The following is a 22,141-nucleotide window of genomic DNA, read 5'->3' on the forward strand; positions in this document are numbered from 1 at the left end:
GTAGTGCAAGTTGCAGACATATTATGAAGTAACACAGAAGAGAACACGTTTTTTTTAAAACCTGTAAAAAAACTCACCAGAGTATCGCTATTGTACGCTTGTGTATAAACTCGTCCGTTCCTAGATAGTATTAGAAAACGTTTCTCTGCACAGGCAACCTGCACGACGCCAAGATTGGCAAGTCCTTCACACTGAACTGGACCACTCACATTAGCATAATATTTCCAACCTATTAAACCCCAAGCAATGACCTCTTGCAGAGAGCCCTAGAAAATAAGAAATTCTGTAAGTACTAATTTTGAAATACGGAACTCAATAACATGCACAGAGCAGATTTTTTCTTAAACCTTTATATGCCAAACATACTCAAATATGGGACAGTCACCACTGCCAGCAGTCAATAAACCTTACTTATTAAAAGATATCAAAAACAAAGACTTGCATGCATCATATTCAGTTTAGTCTGCTACTGACTAAGCTATAAATATCTACAGTAAGTGTTCAGAGATTTTTCAAGTTGGGAAGTTTAACTTTTTTTTTCCCTTTTTTTTTTTTTAATTTTAAATACATCAGACACCCTACATTTATAGAGTCTAGCCTTGAGCATTTGCTCTGATAAACACAAGGAACAGCTCAAACTATGGCAGAATTAGTCATACTGTTGTGATAAGAAAGAATGGTTCAAAAATCATTTTTGAAAAATCATACTCCGAGTCTGATGGACAGAGCACTGATGTAGCAAAAGTATGACTCAGGGTTACCTTGTGAAAATCAAAAAGAAATCTGAAGAATCTTAGGAGTTGTTTTCCTTCCAAACTGAAAATGAGTTACACCTTTAGGAAAAACATCTTACCAGTTTTTGCGTTGCAAATAGTTACCTTATGAGATGTAGGAGAGCTACACTGCGGAGGCATACATGGGGTGGCAAGACGATCTAAATGGGCCATGATCACTACAGCTGTTTGTCTCAGATCAATCGCTAGCTCATTGTCCTGTGGTAAAGTCAGATACCTTAGAAAACTTTCATTTGGACTCAGAGGGTAAGTCAGGAGCTAAAAAAGAAAAAAGAGCAGTCAGAAGAATATTCAAGGTATTCCTATACCACTAGACATACAGACACACAAGACATCTTAGACATGCGGAGTGTCTGCACAAGTTTAAGAGAAACCAAACCAACTCTGCACATCCTTTTTCTTTCAGGAACATTCCAAACACATATGTTGAGAAAACATAGTCAGATTGTGGAGATAATAGAAAGTTACAAGCATAACAGAACTTATTTATTATGTTTCATCAACCTCAGTAATATTCACTAAGAATGACAGTACAATTAAGTTCAAACACAACTAAATAAAAACAAGCTAAATCTCCAGAAAAGTTAACTGCTCTCATCTCTAAGTTAATTATTACAGTTACATTCTCTTTACAATGAGAGTGGTGAGACACTGCAACAGGTTGCCCAGAGAGCTGATGGAGGCCCCATCCCTGGAGACATTCAACATCAGGCTTGATGAGGCTCTGAGCAACCTGATCTAGTTAAAGATGTCCTTGCTTACTGCAGGACTAGATGACCTTTACAAGTGCCTGTTCAACCCAACACATTCTATGATTCTATGAAAAGCATTAACTCTGGAACACAACGCTTACCTCTAACCATACTATGACATTCCTCCTCCTATCTCAAGAAACTCAAATCTATGTATGAAAACCAAACAACAGCAGTGTATATATATACATATCTTACACGGAAAACACTACTGCCAAAGTAAATCTAAATTTTGTTTGGATAATTTTATATTTTAGGCAGCCAAATTAAATTTGATACAACATAAAACCCCCTTCAAATAATCCAAAGGTAAGTACCTGAATCTCTTCCTCAGTATTGGGCACATCTTTGTTACATATTATACTCTGAAATCTTTGCAGCAAAGGTAGAAGGGGTGCACTTGTTCCCTGTGCAGATCGCTCATTGTCTGTTTCTCTCGTTCCATTATCCCAAAGCTGAAGCAACAACATAACTGCAGACAACATTTGGCTGGAAGAAGAAGTTTACATCTGCTATTAATAAGCGTTCCTAAACACATTGTTTTAGGTTATTCATACAATTCACTTTCTATATTTTGAAGTTCAGCAATATCAGATGTTATGGCTTTCCATTTTAAACAGATTATCAAAATATCAAATGGATTTTGCAGTCTAGATAATGTAAGAGCTTGATGACCACTGCATTACAGAAAAGGTTCATATGCTTTGAACTACAACCATTACATTAAAGCCAAAGCCATGAAAACTGAAGACAGGCACTGCTCAGCCTGTTCCAAGAGACAGTAACAGGTAAAAATCAGAACGGTGATCCTTCTCACCTTAGTGTACCCCTCTGCACTGCCAGTTCTAGCAATATGGCAAGTGCCAAGTGCTGGTCTTGTAACGGAATGTTTCCTGGCCCTTTGGTACTGGGAGCTCCATGCACATCTCTGAAAGTCAAACAATATGCATCAACTAACAAGTAATTGGAAACAATATATATTTGCTTACCAAAAGCATCCACAACACACCAAGAATCACTTCACTTACAGAAAAATATAAAATTGGTGATGAAAGCAACTGAAAAGAAAAGCTGACACAGTCTATGCAGGAGTGGCAACTAGGTTTTAAAATTGCCCCAAGCTTCACTATCTACTCCATAGCTCTATCAAATATGCTAAGAACACGAAGAACATTTTTCACAGGAGAAATTAAAATATTATTATATTCACCATAAGGATGTAGTCCCAATACTCAAACAACAAGTAATTTCTGGTAAATATTGTGAAAGGGTAACTTTAAGCCTCCATAAATAACAGGGAAAAGCAGGGGAGTGCTCCAAGTCCAATATGAGCATATTTTCTCTCATAACTCACAGAAGTCTGCATTATTTTACTATAACATAAAGGTACAATTAAGTGTACACATATATTGTACTACCAAAGCACTCTTCATGTGGATACAGTTTACATTAGTGAAACACTATTTTTCAGTTAAGTCTACGTGCAGTGATCCGGAATACTCAAATTCAGATTCTTCTTAAATACTTAAAGGAATTATATCATATTTAAAGAGCAGCATTTAAACATTCGTGTATCATTTGCTTGCTCATATAACAACATTAGAAAAGGAAAGCAATCTTTTAATTTTCCATAAACTATTCTGTTTATACCATCAGCTGCTAAGAGACGCAAGTTTGCCATTTAACAGGTACTTCAGCAATGCTCAAAAAAAAGAAACTTACCCAGTCACAACAGACCTTAGGAATTTAGTAGCTCTTTCCACCACTTCCAGCCAAACAGAAGACACAGTCCCTTCATCAAAAAGGGATCATTAACTCTGGAACACAACGCTTACCTCTAACCATACTATGACATTCCTCCTCCTATCTCAAGAAACTCAAATCTATGTATGAAAACCAAACAACAGCAGTGTATATATATACATATCTTACACGGAAAACACTACTGCCAAAGTAAATCTAAATTTTGTTTGGATAATTTTATATTTTAGGCAGCCAAATTAAATTTGATACAACATAAAACCCCCTTCAAATAATCCAAAGGTAAGTACCTGAATCTCTTCCTCAGTATTGGGCACATCTTTGTTACATATTATACTTTGAAATCTTTGCAGCAAAGGTAGAAGGGGTGCACTTGTTCCCTGTGCAGATCGCTCATTGTCTGTTTCTCTCGTTCCATTATCCCAAAGCTGAAGCAACAACATAACTGCAGACAACATTTGGCTGGAAGAAGAAGTTTACATCTGCTATTAATAAGCGTTCCTAAACACATTGTTTTAGGTTATTCATACAATTCACTTTCTATATTTTGAAGTTCAGCAATATCAGATGTTATGGCTTTCCATTTTAAACAGATTATCAAAATATCAAATGGATTTTGCAGTCTAGATAATGTAAGAGCTTGATGACCACTGCATTACAGAAAAGGTTCATATGCTTTGAACTACAACCATTACATTAAAGCCAAAGCCATGAAAACTGAAGACAGGCACTGCTCAGCCTGTTCCAAGAGACAGTAACAGGTAAAAATCAGAACGCTGATCCTTCTCACCTTAGTGTACCCCTCTGCACTGCCAGTTCTAGCAATATGGCAAGTGCCAAGTGCTGGTCTTGTAACGGAATGTTTCCTGGCCCTTTGGTACTGGGAGCTCCATGCACATCTCTGAAAGTCAAACAATATGCATCAACTAACAAGTAATTGGAAACAATATATATTTGCTTACCAAAAGCATCCACAACACACCAAGAATCACTTCACTTACAGAAAAATATAAAATTGGTGATGAAAGCAACTGAAAAGAAAAGCTGACACAGTCTATGCAGGAGTGGCAACTAGGTTTTAAAATTGCCCCAAGCTTCACTATCTACTCCATAGCTCTATCAAATATGCTAAGAACACGAAGAACATTTTTCACAGGAGAAATTAAAATATTATTATATTCACCATAAGGATGTAGTCCCAATACTCAAACAACAAGTAATTTCTGGTAAATATTGTGAAAGGGTAACTTTAAGCCTCCATAAATAACAGGGAAAAGCAGGGGAGTGCTCCAAGTCCAATATGAGCATATTTTCTCTCATAACTCACAGAAGTCTGCATTATTTTACTATAACATAAAGGTACAATTAAGTGTACACATATATTGTACTACCAAAGCACTCTTCATGTGGATACAGTTTACATTAGTGAAACACTATTTTTCAGTTAAGTCTACGTGCAGTGATCCGGAATACTCAAATTCAGATTCTTCTTAAATACTTAAAGGAATTATATCATATTTAAAGAGCAGCATTTAAACATTCGTGTATCATTTGCTTGCTCATATAACAACATTAGAAAAGGAAAGCAATCTTTTAATTTTCCATAAACTATTCTGTTTATACCATCAGCTGCTAAGAGACGCAAGTTTGCCATTTAACAGGTACTTCAGCAATGCTCAAAAAAAAGAAACTTACCCAGTCACAACAGACCTTAGGAATTTAGTAGCTCTTTCCACCACTTCCAGCCAAACAGAAGACACAGTCCCTTCATCAAAAAGGGATGCCTCAGGTAAAGCTCGTAGTGCATCTAGTGATTCCTGCAACAATTCACTGCACAGGTCTGCATCTTCACCTGAGGAACACAGCAATACTAGTTACACTCCCATCTTTACAAAAATTATACACATTTTTGTATATAATGTTTCGTGGATTTATTTTTTTTAACCTCAAGCTTACAAGTTACTTAATAATATATACAAAGTTCTCAACGTTCACATGACCATTTTGATTGCAAGGCTTCTGAAGAACCAGCTGCTTCACAAAAAACACATTCAGAAAAGTAACAATTCTTAAACCAGCCCATCCCACTATGCACCAGCTGAGGAAATTATAAGAACTACTAGGGCCAGCTGGACAAAGAGTGAACCAAAGGGCTGCCATCTGAACAAACAGTGCAGACTGAGACAAACAGGCAGGTTAAGGTGGCACAGACCACAACACTGCCAAAAGGCGGCACAGATGACAATTCCGACAAATACACAAGCTAAACACAAGTTTTACACGATTGCTCCAAACTCCTTTTCTAGGCTGCTGCTATCATGTTGTAATATAGTGGATTGACCCTGTCTGAAGAATAAATCTAACTTTTCTGAAAGCTGGCACTAAATATACATTCTCTTCATCAAATCCCAGTTTTCATTCCTAAGCATAAAAGTATCCCAGCACAATTCAGCATTGGTACTGGCTTGGATGGCTTCAATCAGCAACAGTACTGTGGGCATAACACCACATAAACATGAAACACAATTACGCAAATCTAACATTTAAAAATGTATAGTTCTATGCAAACATTTATTACACGCACATTTTAACGAATCATCTGCCTTCTAATGAAGAATACATGCAACACACTACAGAGCAGACCTACCTGACCTCCAGGCTCTACGAAGGAACGCAAACGCAAATGAAAGTGCTGCTCGGGATCCGACTCTTGCAAGTCCTTCTACGCCTTTGCCTACAGGTCTTGGGCTAAATAAAATTATATATTATATAAATTATATTGAGACAATGCATAATAATGTATATTTATATTAGTAATTATTTCTATAACTTGAATATTCGACAATGTTATAATTTAGCTACATGCATGCATATATAATTACACAATTTTTATTTGTAAAGAATTGTAATTGCCTCTTGAGCATGAAAGTGATCAACATCAAAATGTTAACAACCAAAATTCAACATCAGCTGCTTCAAGGAACAACCAATTCAAGCCCCAACATCAAAAAGCTTCACAGAGAAAGAATAAGCTAGATAGACTGGCATAACTGACTGCTGTTAGAAGGGTGCCTATAGTTACCTAGAGTGACATTATAATGGTGTATTCAAAATACACAGATGTAAGATCCTGAGTAAATAATGAGTAAGTGAATTAAGTTTATACTTTTAGTTAATTTGGACTGCATAAACTACGCTTATAGGCTTTCTTTTTTTAATGAATCTTCTATTACAGATAATTATTTCCATTAATTTTATCATTTCTTATCTTTCCATTCAAGTGTCAATGCTACGAATCTCTCTTCATATTTTATTTTATTTTATTAATGTCTACTGGACTCGCATACATTTGTGTTAACTTTTCTTTTTATGCAAACAGTCACATTAATTTAAGTAAGCTTTCCTTTGTACTTAATGACAGGAGATTCCTTACTGCTTCCTCTCAGAAAGCACAAACAATTCTGTTTTCTTTTTAAGCTCACATCAAAAGAAAATGAACTGTTTACACCTTTTTCAAAGGAGGAAAGATTTAAACTGGCATTTTTAGCAATCTGATAACTGTACTGATACAGTTACTGATACTGAAACTAACTGTATCAGTAGTTTTAATCAGAACTGAAAAAAAAATTTTAGAGAATAGACTATTCAGAGAAAGATATCATTTTCAGAACTCTAATACCATAATAACTAGTCATGGTATCTACTTACTGTCTCCTTTCATTTTTGAAGCTAGAGACAATCTAACAAAAATTTCCCTGGCTGAATTGCTTGCTCTGTCAGACAGCAACCTTGTTCAGCTACTGAATAGCTTCTTTAATGCCTCATCTGATAGCTTATTGACCTAAAAATAGAAAAATCTATCTAGACATGGAAAGTAATCAGACTATTTCTTATTCAGTTATTTCTCTGGAAACAGTTTAATAAAAAATGTACCATTACAGCATTTCTCATGTAACTAAGGAAAACTGTTCAACTTCTCTGTATTTTTATTTTTAAATTTGTTACGTGCCTTAACTGAGCAAATATTGACAAAAAATATATTAAGGTTATTAGAACTACGTAACCTCCATCAGCACAATTTCTGAAATAGGCTTCTCCATTCTTTCTAGCTCAGTAGAACTCGATAAAAGTATACTTATAGTTGGAAGAATAGTAACTGCAAAAATGTATTATAGTAAAAACCACCAGTATGAATAGAGACACTATAAACAAGCATCAGCCAAGGAGCAAAACTACATGGCAGGTAACACCACGCAAAACCATCTTAAGAACTGTTTCTTTATTGCTGATTTTTCACAAGAATGAAGAAACCACATTAAGCTCACACACAGGTTGATAACCTTTCTATGACTTTCCTAATGTATTAACTTGTTCATGCATGTGTCGTTACCTTTTCTTATCCACAGCAGGCAGAGGAATACTACTGCTTTTCCACTTAACTTTGACATTCTCCTGAAGAACTGTTCTGTTCAATGCAATGAAATATCGTTCCAAGATAACTAGCCTCTGCTTTAGCCTCATAGCTGAAAGAGCTGTTGTAGCAGTTTGGGTGGCCAGAGTTTGCTGTTCCTTCACTAGTACTTGAAGGCACTCCTTCAATTCATTCACGTCTGAGAATCAGAGAAAGACATCGTTTTATGGGTGTTCATCTTTGTTTTCTGCAGTATCAAGAAAAATCAAGACTGAAAACTATGAACAGACCAGAAGTCTGAACCTCAAAATCCAGTGAAACACTGTTCCCAAATTTAATGTGCGCATTTCTAAACCACAATATTATGTAATCACAATCATACTTAACAGGTGTTTAGACAAAGGTTATCATAAAAACTGGTTTTGTGTGAACACATCTGAACCTTCATATTTCGTGTCTGAAATTAAAATGTCATAGGTAATATTTACACTTCTCAATAAAAACAAGTTAGACAGCAAATTCTTATCATCATCAGCCCTCAGAGTCAGTCTTCTCTTAATTTCATGGAACAACCTTGCAAGTCCCCACAAGGGTATGCTTTCATTTTGCACTGATACACTTTATCTTAAGTTTCTCAGAAGTTATAAAACTACTCTCAGAAGCTCTAGGATCACTGCCAATAGCTGCTAAGCTCCTGAAACAAATTATGTCAGAAATTTAAGATGCTTGCAAGTGCTATTAGCAAATAAAAGATCTGACTTGCGTATCAACACTAGAGAACTAATTCTTCACTAACCAGAAAAAGCAGTCAACAGCCTAGCCAACAAAGTCCTAGTAATCTGATAACACATGGTAACAAGTACAGTGTCAGCAACAAAAAAAAGCCCACATTTAAAAATTCAGAAATTGTGTATTTTTACATTCTCTGTAGCTTTAATTTCTATGAAAAACATCAACGAAGTGCAATCTCAGAAGGGTTCTTTTGTGTCCCTTTATTAACAGTCTGATCACTGGGCCACCACACTGTTTTGCACTGAATTACCATACTCATCCTTAAGCCAACCACATTTGTTGCCTGACTGCTACACAGAAGTACCTTTGTTTTAACTGACACCTGACTAAGGGGTATGAAAAAAAAAAGTATGTCCACATATACGTAACAGTGTTTGTGAGAAAATGGACACAATCTTTAAAAAAAACAACAAACAAACACATACACACAAAACCAACACTTTTTTTTAATAGCTGCCCCCAAACTATAGAAATTTAGACACACGATAGTCTCTAGAGTTGAAAATTGTGTCTAACGTGCCATAACTTTTTCCAACTATATAATGTATTTCAAAGATCTGTTCTCTACTTTTCATTGTAGCTTTGCATACCCAGCAGAGAATTCAAGTGGCCTTCTCTACCGCCGGATCGCATTACACAGTCACTTATGGTTTGTTGTCAGCCACCACCACAGCCTGTTCTCAACGTTGCTACTCGCATTTCACTATTTCATAATGTGTTAGATTCCTTTCCTTGAGGCAATTTGCATCTTATTTTTTCAATGAGTAAGAACAGATTAAAAAGTGTTCCTTGCAGTCTAGACCTTAAAAAAACATTAGACAAAAGCAATAGCAGCTATTATGCACATTCATACCTTTTCTAAGGTACATCACCTTGACTCAACCAACAAGAAACATGACAAAACCAACAAGAAACATGACAAAAAGCCACACTGCCTTAATATTAATCCTACAAAATTCCGCAAACAACTCCACCACAGTTGCGTATCAACAAGTTACATACAAACAGGTACTTCAGATCAAAATGGAAAGTCACACACAAATAAAAAAGCCATATTTGATTTGTTTAGTTTGGCTTTTATGATGTCGCTTAACATTATGGCCATACAGAAGTTTACTCAGAAGGTTTAATGTAAAGTAAAACCACATCTGACTGTAGTTGTCAGTTAACAAGTATTCCGCACCAAAGTAAATACTTCTACAGAATAGAAACTACATGTTCTGAGACTGCTGCTGTTTTCTTAGATGCACCTTAACCTTTATTTTATAAGCAAAAATACAAGAGTATCTTGCAGCACATGGCTTCTGCACTTCAGTGTATCTTAACAGAACATGATCAATACTGACATGCCAGTTTCACAATCTCTCTAAACAAACCACCAGAAGAGACAAATCAGTTTTTTTTTTCCTTCCCTTCCTGAACAGTAAAGCCCGATCAACCTCTAAATACCACCAGGATATAGCAATGAAGTAAGAAACTCCCAAACTGTCCACAAAGAGGCTTTTCCTAATATTTATCTTTTTGGCAACTGATTTCATTCTGCAGATTCATTCCCCACATAATGTTCTCATGTATCTATTGGAAAAGTAAAGAAATAGTCAATGAAGAAAAAAAGAAAGGCATTTCAATTAACACTTATGTTTGGGGAAGAGAGAATCTATGTTTGGTGCTACAGAAATCAAGCACTAGGTGCCAGACCCAGCAGTCTATAAAAGTAATACAGAGCTATGGCATCCATCATTCCTTCCTGGCTGGCAAGTTATCAAAATGTGGACTCACTCTAAAATTATTTCTGAGAGTTGAAGAATTAGATAAAAAGCCCTTAATTTAAAAATTATATGCTTATTAAACATTTTTCATGGGGACTACTGAAAGAAACACTTAGGACAGACAGAAAACCACCTCCAGCAATTACTTTATGAGGAAGTTTCCCTGAAAGTCTACAACCGCATACCTTGCAAACCACTTTCAATCAACCATAGTAGGGCTGTGATCAGCACACCAGCCATTCTGATGCAATACGCGACACAAACTACTGTATGAACTCCGAATGCATAGAAAACAGAATCCTACAGAAGCACATACAACGTGTGCACACCAAGAGGTACCAGTTTTAAAGCTGGCCATTGCATTACACACACACCAATTAATTCCTAATGGTTCAGCAATACGCATGGAGGATAACCTGTAAGATACTCAACATCCTACTCAATAAGCTGATCGGACAACTGGCTCATTTGACAAAATATTAACATTAATGTATGGTTAAAATACCTCAAAGGTTCAATTCTTTTTTAATAGAAAACCAGCCTGTAGTTCCATCAACTATGCAATGTTTCACAAAACAAAACCTCACAATAGTGTTTTCTAAATTCTTCCTAAATTAAGGGATTTTAAAAGCAAATCATTTTGCTTCCTGACAATGAAGTCAACAAGTAAAAGAAGGTCAAATTAAGACAATACAAAAGCTAGAAAATTAATCAATCTTTTATGAATAAAAAAGGCTTGAAAGAATTCATTATTCAAGTGATTATCGGTAAAAATCACACAGTCTTTATATTCAGAAACTAGTAATATGAAGAAATGTTCAGTTACAATATACTATTTTCAGATACTTAAACATTGCATGCAAAATTCTTTTCTAATGGAAAATATGATTTAGCCTCGCTAACATTCAAGCCACATAAAAATAAAACATGAAACATAAGGTTACGTTTACTGAATTTAGTGGTAACAAAATTATTTTTTTCCCCCCTTCTCGCCTTGCCTTCACAGTCTCAATTTTAGAAACACTCTACCAAATTAATAATTACACTCTTAAATGTTTTATACGTACTTCTTTAGTATTTCAAGAACACAAAAGAAAGTTCATATGCAAAGTGTAGTAAAAGCTGGAACAGGTTATAATAGTCCTATAATTCAGACATCTCAAAACTGAACTAAGAACTGTCTTGTTTTATTAAAAGTAACACTGTTTTTAACTGAGATTTATTTATACACTTCCTTACTTTAAATTTTGTCTTATTTCATAAGAAAACTTATCTTTACAAAAGTTAAGTTCATCTTTAGAAAGTTTTAAATGTATCTGGAAATCAACCCAGTGAAATTGATTTCAATAAACCCTCAAGTCTGAACAACACCAAGGAACTAAACAGACTAATGAGAGAATAGCTTATTAATAGTAACGATTCAAATTTCATTTGAGAAGGTTACGGGGAACTCTTTAAACAAAACCGTTCATAGGCGACTACGCCAGCCCTTGATGCTAACCATTCCTTGCAAGGCTTTGCTTTGTCAGTTATTTTAGGAAGGGTGGAGAAGCATTATTTACCTAATCCATACCTACAACATAAGAGTTAGAAGTCATACCATACAAGTTTAAATTCTCAATAATTCCCACCACTAGTCGAATACTTACTAAATGACAGCTGGTGTCAGACATGTTTCTGGCTGCAGTGAAGATAGGTAAGGGTTTTACCATTTTCTGTTAAAATTTATCACATCCCTCCCTCCCCTCAGCAACTAACATAACTACATGTCTTCACTTCTTAATTCCTCCTGGCAGAAGTTCTCTGCATTAGAAGGAAAAATACTGATAGTGTTTAACCCAGATCATTTGACAGAACAGAATTAAGAAGTGACATGTTATTCAGGTATGCCATTAAATTTGGGGGGAGGTGAAAAGAGGAGCTGAAGACTTTAACATCTTAAACCATCTCAGCCACAGCTAAAATAGTAACCTGACATAAGCCTAAGATAGATAGCCTGTCTAAAGGCATTTGCTCCTATTTAGCACCTTAAAAATAAAAAATAAAATAACATACAACATGGTTTCTTAACACTTATTTCATTAGCTCTTGTAGGGAACACCACAGCCTTCTAACTGGTAAATTAAGGACCTTAAAAATGCCAATATCAAGTTTCAAGGACTTTGAGTGACAAGCTTTAGTAAAGGCAAATACAGATGTTACGGTATGGAGAGGATTTCAGACCAAAAAACTCAAAATGCATTTCAAACAGAATTTGGCAAGAATCTACTGTTCTAATGAGCACACATTCCTGTCAGCAGCAGAACTAATGTGCTCCGAGTTCCTAGAGATTGTTATATTTTGTCTCCTCTTTCCCCTTCCACTACACGGTATTTCCACTGGAGAAAGAGCAGACAGAGGATGCAGTTGGCTTAACAAGCATCTAATAGCCCTGCAAGCCATCGCTATAGAATGAGTGAATTCAAAAGTTAGAGGGAAAGACAAAAATGCAATCACATGCACATAATTTCCACCAGAAACAGCTAAACAGACTCCCCAAATTATTTTATACCAACAAAGAATACAATTCTAAAAAAGCATTTAGCTTTTAGCTTCCTTCTGTCTGTTCCGCGGTTCAAAAGATGACCATCAGCAGATCTTACCTTATTAGTATTCAGCGGGAGAAATAATGAATAGTTGCATGCACATTCAGAATGCATCTCATTATGTGCCTTAATTTTCAAAGTTTATATTGTGAGCAAACCCTGTTTAAATAGATGCTCAAACACACACAAAACAAAATAGCAAGAACTGAGCTTTGCGTGTGTGTAAAAATATACATACACATACACCCTTTGAGAGCATAAACCGCAACCGAACAGATACTTAGAGCTGGACAAAAGCTTTCAAGCAGCTGGGGGCGGGGGGGGGAAAAGAGAGTGAAAAATCTATTCCAAGTGGCAAGAAAGTACAAGAAAAAACAGGGATGGAGGAGTTCTGAGAAATGTAAAACAGAGGAGGTCAAATTTTATCCTTTGACTGAACTTCCTTATATCAGCATTTCGAAATCTGAACTTAAGTATTGATCAAGAACTGTTATTAAAGTAGAAAATGTCACTATAAAGGAAGTTAAAACTATTTTTTCAATACCAAAACTGCTTTTAATTACTTTTATACACAGTACAAACTTAGATTCAATCATGTAACTAATAGCCCTTACAGAATGAGAGTTCTGCATGTCCCCTTCTCTCTCACAAAGCAAACACAGAAAGGATCTACTGCTGTTGGTAGTTAAATATATCTCAATAACATCTCACTGAAACCCCATGGGTCATTTTAACCTGCCCCCTTAGGTATTGCCTCTAAAGCATTTCTTAGTGCAATCAGCTATACTAACAATGTGGGAAAAACAAGATCCCACATTGTCTGTAAACAAGCTCTCGCTCATGCAGGAGAAAACCCCAGAAGTGATACATCATGACACTGATTTACCAGCATAATAGTTTAATTCACTGCTAATATAAACCAGATCTGACTGCACAAGAAAATAATATCCCAACTTCAACTTTACATTGCTTATTCATTTAAGCATGTTCACATTATTTCCTCATTCCTTTTGTCCTACAGGAGAGAGAACAGTAGCATTCCTACTGAAACTTCCAAGTTGAAGGTAGCATTTTCTAGTCAGACAACAATTAAAGTGAATTTAAAGTAACTTTGTCTCTAAGTATGAAATATTTAGTATCTTAAACATACAAATCTAGATCAGGTTACAGTGAATTTGAATCATAACCTATTTAACAGCTTTTAACATTAAGTTTTTATACACATAGTTCATAGAATCATAGAATGGTTAGCGTTGGAAGGGACCTTAAAGACAGTTGTTGCACCAGTGGAGCTGTTTCCATTTTTTTCCAAGAAATAAGTTACCTGACCTCAAGTGGTATTAAATAAATACTCAACTATACCCCCAATCAAAGTAAGCTGGCTCTACAGTTTTAAGCTTTGAGAAAGACCGTACCAGTGCTTTTTCCCCAAGACAAAAGAAAAAGAAAACCAAAAAAAAAAAAAAGAAAACCAAATCATACCACCAACAAAAAAACAACAACAAAAATAAAAGAAAACACAACAACCACAAAAAAAATACTCATCTTAAGGGAAAACTGCACGTCTGGATGGAAGTTGAAAAGTTGAAAACACTCAAATCTTTCAGATTTTGTATCTATTAAGACATGGTGTATTGAAGACATTTCTAAACACCCGACAGTGATATATATATAATGTTAAGGGTTAGAACCCTTAACACTGGTAGAGACACATACAGAATGCGTCAAGGAATATGAATAAATAACACTTAGGAGTGACAACAACAAGTCCCACAGAAACCTGTGTAACTTTCTCTGCTGCTCCACACATGCATAAATTGTGTGGAAATGGAGACACATTTAGGTCATTAAGTCTGTTGGTACTACATGAGTAAAGATGAGAGCCAACTGCAAAAATATGCAGGCAATTAAGTAAGTGAGCAATAAAACGGTAGATGTACAGTGATGAGCAAGGGAAACATAATCCCAGTTTTCCTTGTTAAAGGGGCTCCAAACAACCTTCCACTCAGGAATGAGATCTTGGCACTACAGCAGGGTAGTTCCAAGAAGAAATTGTTCACAGCAGCTGGAAAAACAGAGTACTGAGACAAACAGAACGAAAACAAGAGATCATTAGGCCATTTCATGAAACCTAGGTGCTACCATAGCTGAAGCAGTATATACAGTTCCCAACCCACCTTCCCTGGTATAAAAATATAGGAAGGAAAAAAAAAAACACCCATAGAGGGAAGAACTAGGTGTTTGAAATGGCTTCGGTATGCATAGAAGTTGCATGAAATAAGATCTTCAGTGAGGTAAAGATTCAACTGGGGGGTGATTGTAACAGAATTCTTGGAACACAAAAAAGCCTTCCCACCAGTGCTGGGGAAGACAAGTAAAGACCAACCACTCACTGCCTCTTCCAGTATGAGAACAAGGGCATTAGGTCAAACTAACAGATGCCAAAATCAAGTCAAAGACCAGGAGGACACAATATTCATGTGATAAACAGCTGAATTGCAAAGCTCCTTGCTACATATAGCTGCGGATGCTAAAAGTTCAGAATGTTCAAAAGGGACTAAAACAAATTAATGAAAAAAAAATCAACATAAAAAAGTATTAAAGTTATTATTATGCTAACATAACTATCAAGTCATGACATGCACACACATGCTCCAGCAAAACAAAGGGGGTGGGGGGTGGGAAATCCAAACACATAGTCACATTTCCCCATACCAGTACCTCTGGCTCAAAGTCTATAGACAATCATAAACATGAGATCTAATTATTCACTTGGCGGCTGCTGTTTATGCTGTTGCAATAAGGGCATTGGACTAGACTGTCCTTAGGTTTGACTCAATATAGCCCACCTTATGCAGATCATGACTGAAAAAAAAAGAAGCCCAAGAAAATTGAATACTGCTCTACTTCCTGTAGGTTTTGAACGACTGCTTCAAAGGGTTTCCTCTTTTTCAGGGGCTGAACACCTAGACATCTCTGCAGATTATGTAAAATGCTCAAAGACAAAACATTTTCAGAAACAAAAACTGATGAAAGTAGTAAAACCAGATTTTTGGGAAGAATCAGAAGAACTGATTAATGAACACAACCTGGTAGGAATTGGGTAGGGGGAAGATGTTTTAAAGAAGCACTCACATCAAAAGTGAGGCTGGGATATTTCAACATATATCTGTTAAGAGCTGAACATGAAATGGACAAACACTAGGGAAGAAAAAACACCTTAAAGTCAAATAATGACTTAACCTGTGTTATTTATTACTATCTTACACATTTTAACAGTACTTGGAATAATAAGACCATTCCAAAAAAAAGCTATGACCTCTTTGCCCTGTTCAGGCAGAGGAGTGATCTCAGCATAAATCAGAACTAGGGAAAGCATTTTGCTTCTCTGAACTTGTGCCAGGATGACAAAACAAGGGGAGGGCCTGAATGGGGGGACAAAAAGTACTGCTTCTCGACACATTCTATAAACAGGGGGTTTTGTGTGCTTTCAAAATCTCTCAGCCCTCATGGGGGAGGGATGTCACAAGGCCCACTGACCTGGATTAGCCTGCTGAAGTTCAACAGCACGATCCTCCACGCTTCTTGGCAAAATAAGATTCTATTACAGCACTTCTAAACCATGGATATACACTGTCTAATGTCTAGATACTATTTTCATAATGTAAGACTGCAAATCAATCAGCTCAGTAGAAACAGCTAAGGGTATTGACCTGAAACACAGACTTTAAATGCCTCTTCAGTTCTTTTTGTAAAAAAGGAATATCAGACACAAATGAAAACATAGTAAGTCTTTAATTCTTACTTGATCAGCAGCAATATATCTAAGAAACAATTCTACTTTTCAGAAGTTCCTTCATACTTTTGACAGGCAAATGTTCAAAGGTTCATTTTATTCTTATGAAGCGTAACAGAAGAAAAGGTTAAAACGGTTTTCCTCATTTTATGAAACACTTACACAAAGTATCAAAATTGAAGTGATTCTCTGTATTATTCTTTTTCAAAACTAATTGCCTAGCCAAAAAAAACCAGGATGGCTCAGAAGGCAGCGGTTAGCCACGTTTCTGACAAATGCAAAACAAAAAGTTACCAACAATCATGAACAAAAGCCACCTGTAACACTTCTACAAATAAACTGCAGGTGTGTTTGCAGTATTGTTTAATGATTTGTATGTCACAGCGAGGTGATACAAACTTCAAACACAAGTGGTAAGAGACAAATTCGTAAGATAAAGTCTTTGTAGGTTATTTCTAGAGTAAGTATCTATATGTGCGCTAATAAACCATACTATATATAAGAACTAAAAGTAAATACAAAAGTGTATGTTATTTCTGTCTGAAAACTCCAAATATACATACATCTTTCTTTTCTAAACAGTTGTTCAATTTTTAAGAAATAACTGAATAACCTTAAAGGCCAGGTCTTGTGCCAAACATGTTTGTCTGTTGGGAGAAATTTGGTAAGATACTTGGCATTTAGATAACCATTTTGTGTAACAGTTCTATTTTACTCTTCAGCAACAAACACTAAATAAAAGGAAAAATAATGTGACCTTCAGCTTATATCTCTTCAACACATTCGGTTATCACTCTCTCTTCCACTGTAGTGGCAATTCTTTTCATTCCTCCTACACTGCAAATTTCTGTCCTACTATGAGAGTGACAGCAAGTCCATCTGTCCCCCTGTCCTTAAGAAAAGGGAGCAAGCCGGCTGGCACAGAGCAGAGGACAGCAGACTAGCAGCTGATCTGTGGCTCAACAGAAACAAATAGCTTCCCTAGCAAACAGGGCTACACAGATGCAGATCCTGGTGCTGAAGAGACAATACTTTCCCAAGGGATCTTCAAGCTCTTCTGGGTGAGGGGAAAGAAAATGGGGCACAACAGATGTCTCCAACGTTTGTACATGACAACAACTGAATCTGGCAATATCACACACCAGAACTGTAAAACAAACCACTGAAGTGAAGCTTCTTCTGATCTGCTATTTTTAAATGTGGCCAATTTTAGACAACGAATTGCTGTTCTGCAGTAATAAACAGCCATGAACTTCAACTGGCTTCAGTACCAAAATTAGTATTTTATAGAGCCATACATGAAGATGTGAACACACAAAACATTTTTCCATTGCCATAATAGGTGAGATTACTGTCAGCAAAGGTCAGGATAGACAGTTAATTGAACTAACCATTTCAACCTTTCTCCCATGATTCACTCAAATTTATCCATCAGACCATGAAATCAAAAAGAAAAATCACTATTATGCCTTTATTGCCTGCAGAAAATTCAGGCTCCATAAACCAAGCAATCCCTTTTTAGTGTCTACAACTGAAAAGAAATATTCTGAAGACATGGCAACATTTCACTGTATAACTGCATTTGTTCCAAGTCAGTTTATCGTCCCTTCAAGCAGCATAAAATGTGCAAATTGACTCTTCAAGTCATGAGTCTAATCAAATCTGAAAGTAATTATAGTAAATGTTTAAGCTGAATCACAGTTAACCACTTATCCAACTTATTCCACTAACCTAACAGATGCCTCTGTCAGCAAGTACATTTGATCCAATTACTTCATGATGCTACAAAAGTAGTTATCAATATAGAATACGTCATGCTTCAGTGAGAATGACCAAAACAGCTGTAATACCTGGTTGTTTGCCCCACACCCAACTCTCAACAATTGATTTGGCCCTGTAAGTGGGCAGTGGAGTCTCTTCTTCATCTTTCTTTTCTTTGTCGTTTTGCTCTTCTTTCTTTGATGCAGTTTGGCATTCAGTGCTATCATCTAAAGGAAAAAAAAGGGAAAAAAAAAAACAGTTAAGCTACTTCCCCCTTGAATTCAGTTCTAGATTAGAAATATAAAGGTAAAATGTCCCACCCACAAGTTTATAGCAATATTGTCTTTCATTAAGAGTACAGGGTCGGGGGGAAGTAGTATTTTACCATGTTAACTGTCACAGGTGCTAGGTCTCATGTTACGTTTCATAAGACAGTAACCTTAGAATCCAGAGAACACTGCTGTAACCTCCCAGGGAGGATGAACATTTAATAGCAATACCATCACGTTAAGACTTGCAAAGGATTTGCAACACACAGTACCACAAAGGATGCTCTTTAAATCTGATTTTGCTACCAGCTATCCACATTTCTGTAGTATTTATTTGTTTGCATATTCCATTTCCAACACAGAAAAAAAAAAGATAGCAATTGCCTTGATTTCAAAATCAAGGAGAGCTATATATTGGCATTTACACTAATTTTATGCAACAGTATTTCAACATCTGTAATCTATCTAGTATCTTAGTAATTAACAGCAAGTGATGAAAATAATACCACCACTTTTTGCCCAAGCAACAAAATAGCATTTGCAATCCTTTTGAGATCATTTTCATAAAGACAGAACACAGACATTAGTCACTTATCTCTGTAATCAAAGGCTGCATAAAAGTCCCAATTTTCTAAACACAGCAGAATTAGACAGCTGGAAGTCTCTCCTTGTCTGTATTGGGGATATGGATTTCCATACCCATACCTCCAGTCAGTTCAATGCACGAGATTGCTTTGCAATTAAGGGCCACATTGGCTCACCCTGACCTTCTTTTCTAAAAATATCCCCCCAAATTTCTCAAGTCTGGCATTTGCAACTTATCAATGAAGAGTTTACTTTCAGCCATTTCCACCAGGCTCTTAAAAACAACTGCTCCTCCATTCCTATCTGCCAACCTAGTCCACAGAGACATCCCTCCCGAATGTCATGGCCAAAACAAGCCAGACAAGCATTAGAATTTTGTCTTCTTCATATCTCACATTTGTAGCAGCATATTTCAAAATAGCATAATAAGCAAGAGTTTTACAGCTGCAGCCAGACACAGCACATATGATTGCAGCCTGCCTCAGACTCACCATGACCCCACTTGGAGATCAAAGGCTCTCATTACCTCAGAACATCCCAAATACACCTATCACAGTGTACAAAAACATTCAAGTGTTCTTTTCCCCTGGCCTGAAAAAAAGCAAATGCCTTATCTGGTTGTAACTGCATCTGTGACTGCCTCTGTTAAAAATTTATTAGGCTACAGACAATAGCACCTCCCAAAATAAAACTTTTTTAAGGTACCTTAATTACAAGTACAAGGTGTAAGGTGCCAAGTTGTAAATTAAAGCCAACCTATAACACATGCGAGGGCTCAGGAGGTGGCAGATAAAGACTGAAGGAGTACAGGGGGGAAAAAAAAAAAAGGAGACATAACTGCAGCACACATGCTGCAGCTGAGATTGTGAGCTAAGGAGGGGATAGCAAAGGTCACTTGAGAACAGGAAAAAGCAGTCTGGATATCCCACTTAAAAGTGGAAATCAGAGAGAGCATTTCTCTCAAACACCAAGGAATAGCCTATGGTGCAGCAGTCACCAGCGTCCAAAACCAAGCAAATAATATTAAAGACACCAATTCCATTATAGAGATCAACCAGTGACTAAGGACCCTGTTTAGCCCCAGTAGTTCAGAATATTCCCACAGTAACAGTAACACTATAATCTCATGTTTCTCCACTCACCTACACATCTAGAGACACGCTCTGCAGGGTCTGGGATTTTAGTTAGTGGGTAGAAGGGTGTTGTGCCAAGACACTACGTTTTGCAGGCAGCTGTAAGAGAACTCGTTACGCTTTTTAACAGATCCTTGGCAAAGGATGACAACGAAGGGCTACGAACTTAGTCACTTTGCCCAACTGCAAATAAAGAAGGCCCCAGCCCAGGCTGGAAATTAAACTTTGTATTGTATAAAACCAACTTTGACATGCAAATCCACAAGGGGGACTTTTTCTTTTTCATTGTCTGTACGACCAGAAAAGGGGCACAATGAGAGGAGAAGTGGGAAGGAGCTGAGCTAAAACTCACATTAAAAGCACATGTCAAATTGTTCCACAAAGACTTTTCATTATACTTGGGGAAAAAAAAAAAAAAACAAACCACAAAAACCAAACACTTGCACCATGAGGGACAAAACTGGTATTAAACTGGTATTGGTCTCGATCGAAAGCAGCAACAACAGAAATTGTAACCGTGGAAGCTCAGTTATGGTTAAAGAAAGGGATTTTCAAAAAGGCAATGCCAAAGATTTTTCAGAAAGGGGGGCAGGGAAGAAGAAATCTTGAGTGAAGCCAGCACAGGCCAAAATAACAAATAATAAGAAAGTTTTCAAAGCATTGCATGCAAAAACATGCTGCAGTGAAGTTAAAACAGTTTGTCACGTTTTTCTCAGACTGAAGCGTGAGTATTGTGGTGGAGAAAAACAACGAGGTAACATTTCCCTCAAGGGACTTTCTGCTTCACAACCTTAAGGCTCCAAGCTGAGGTAGGTGTGCTTAGCCAGTTAAAACTGAGCAACTGAGTAACCATCCTCAATTAGAAGTCAGCTCCCAAACCAAACCACAGTAGCTCGCAGCTCGTGCTCCACCTTCCACAGCAATAGCCTCATTCAGCATAAACAGAAGATAAAAAGGAAGCAACTAAAGGTGGAACTTACATTTCTTATTCAATGAAGAAAATAACAGACACTGCATAGCCGCCTCTGGCACCTGTTAGAGTATGATCTTGTGCTGCTCTTAAATGCCAATGAACTGATAAGAGTTCGGAATCCCTCAATAGGAACAAAAAGCCTGCAACAGTTTCCCAACAGATGTTGCCATTCACAAGGCAAAAAGTCAGGCAGAGTGCTTCAGGCAAGGGCTGCATTGTACACCCCCTCTCAAACAGTATTTGGTAGTCCCAGATTCAGGAAATGTTTCAGCTGCAATACAAAATAATTGTTTTTTTTCTCTGCTAAAGAGCTTTTCTTCATATATATACATATATGTATGTATATAAATTTTAAGTGATAGTTATTTGTGAAGGAAGGATGCATGCTTAACCATTTGCAAACCATTTACACAATCTTCCAAGTGCAGAAGCTCAGATTCTGATCTCCTAACCCTAATCAGAAATAAAGTTTCTTCTATTTCCTAGTATACTTTTTTTTTTTTAAATGCATCCTTCAAATTATCTGTTAAATTATATGCTGAACATGCAATAAAGCATTTTACGCTTAGGAAGTCAAACTGTCAAACTTCCCTCTGTCCTGCAAAGAGAGTCCACCAACTCACAGCTGAGTACTGGACGCTTGAGCCACTGGGTGCAGGCACTATAGCTGGGTTGGGGAAAGCAGGAGAGAAAAGAGGCATCCCTCACTTTTAGCAAGTTCTTTCATACACAGGAAAGGAGGCTCAAAGCAGGAGCCAGC

The 22,141-nt window shown here is 36.7% G+C and overlaps 1 protein-coding gene across 3 annotated transcripts in view; it reads right to left on the reverse strand.

Moving 5' to 3' along the window:
- Positions 1–22,141, reverse strand: part of HERC2 (HECT and RLD domain containing E3 ubiquitin protein ligase 2) — a 115,092-nt gene that overhangs the window by 76,692 nt on the left and 16,259 nt on the right. For 2 of the 3 annotated variants that reach the window (XM_014960244.1, XM_014960246.1), the window contains exons 3-10: positions 18,511–18,648; positions 7,698–7,917; positions 5,955–6,055; positions 5,003–5,159; positions 4,098–4,208; positions 3,598–3,769; positions 879–1,052; positions 78–266 (exon numbers count right to left, since the gene is read on the reverse strand). In XM_014960244.1, the coding sequence (XP_014815730.1) occupies positions 78–266; positions 879–1,052; positions 3,598–3,769; positions 4,098–4,208; positions 5,003–5,159; positions 5,955–6,055; positions 7,698–7,917; positions 18,511–18,648 (1,262 nt within the window). The remainder of the gene's footprint in view (positions 1–77; positions 267–878; positions 1,053–3,597; positions 3,770–4,097; positions 4,209–5,002; positions 5,160–5,954; positions 6,056–7,697; positions 7,918–18,510; positions 18,649–22,141) is intronic. The other variant, XM_014960245.1, reaches the window with a different exon arrangement.

Source organism: Calidris pugnax, unplaced genomic scaffold, assembly GCF_001431845.1.
Source record: "Calidris pugnax isolate Ruff unplaced genomic scaffold, ASM143184v1 scaffold188, whole genome shotgun sequence".
NCBI classification, from domain to species: Eukaryota; Metazoa; Chordata; class Aves; order Charadriiformes; family Scolopacidae; genus Calidris; species Calidris pugnax.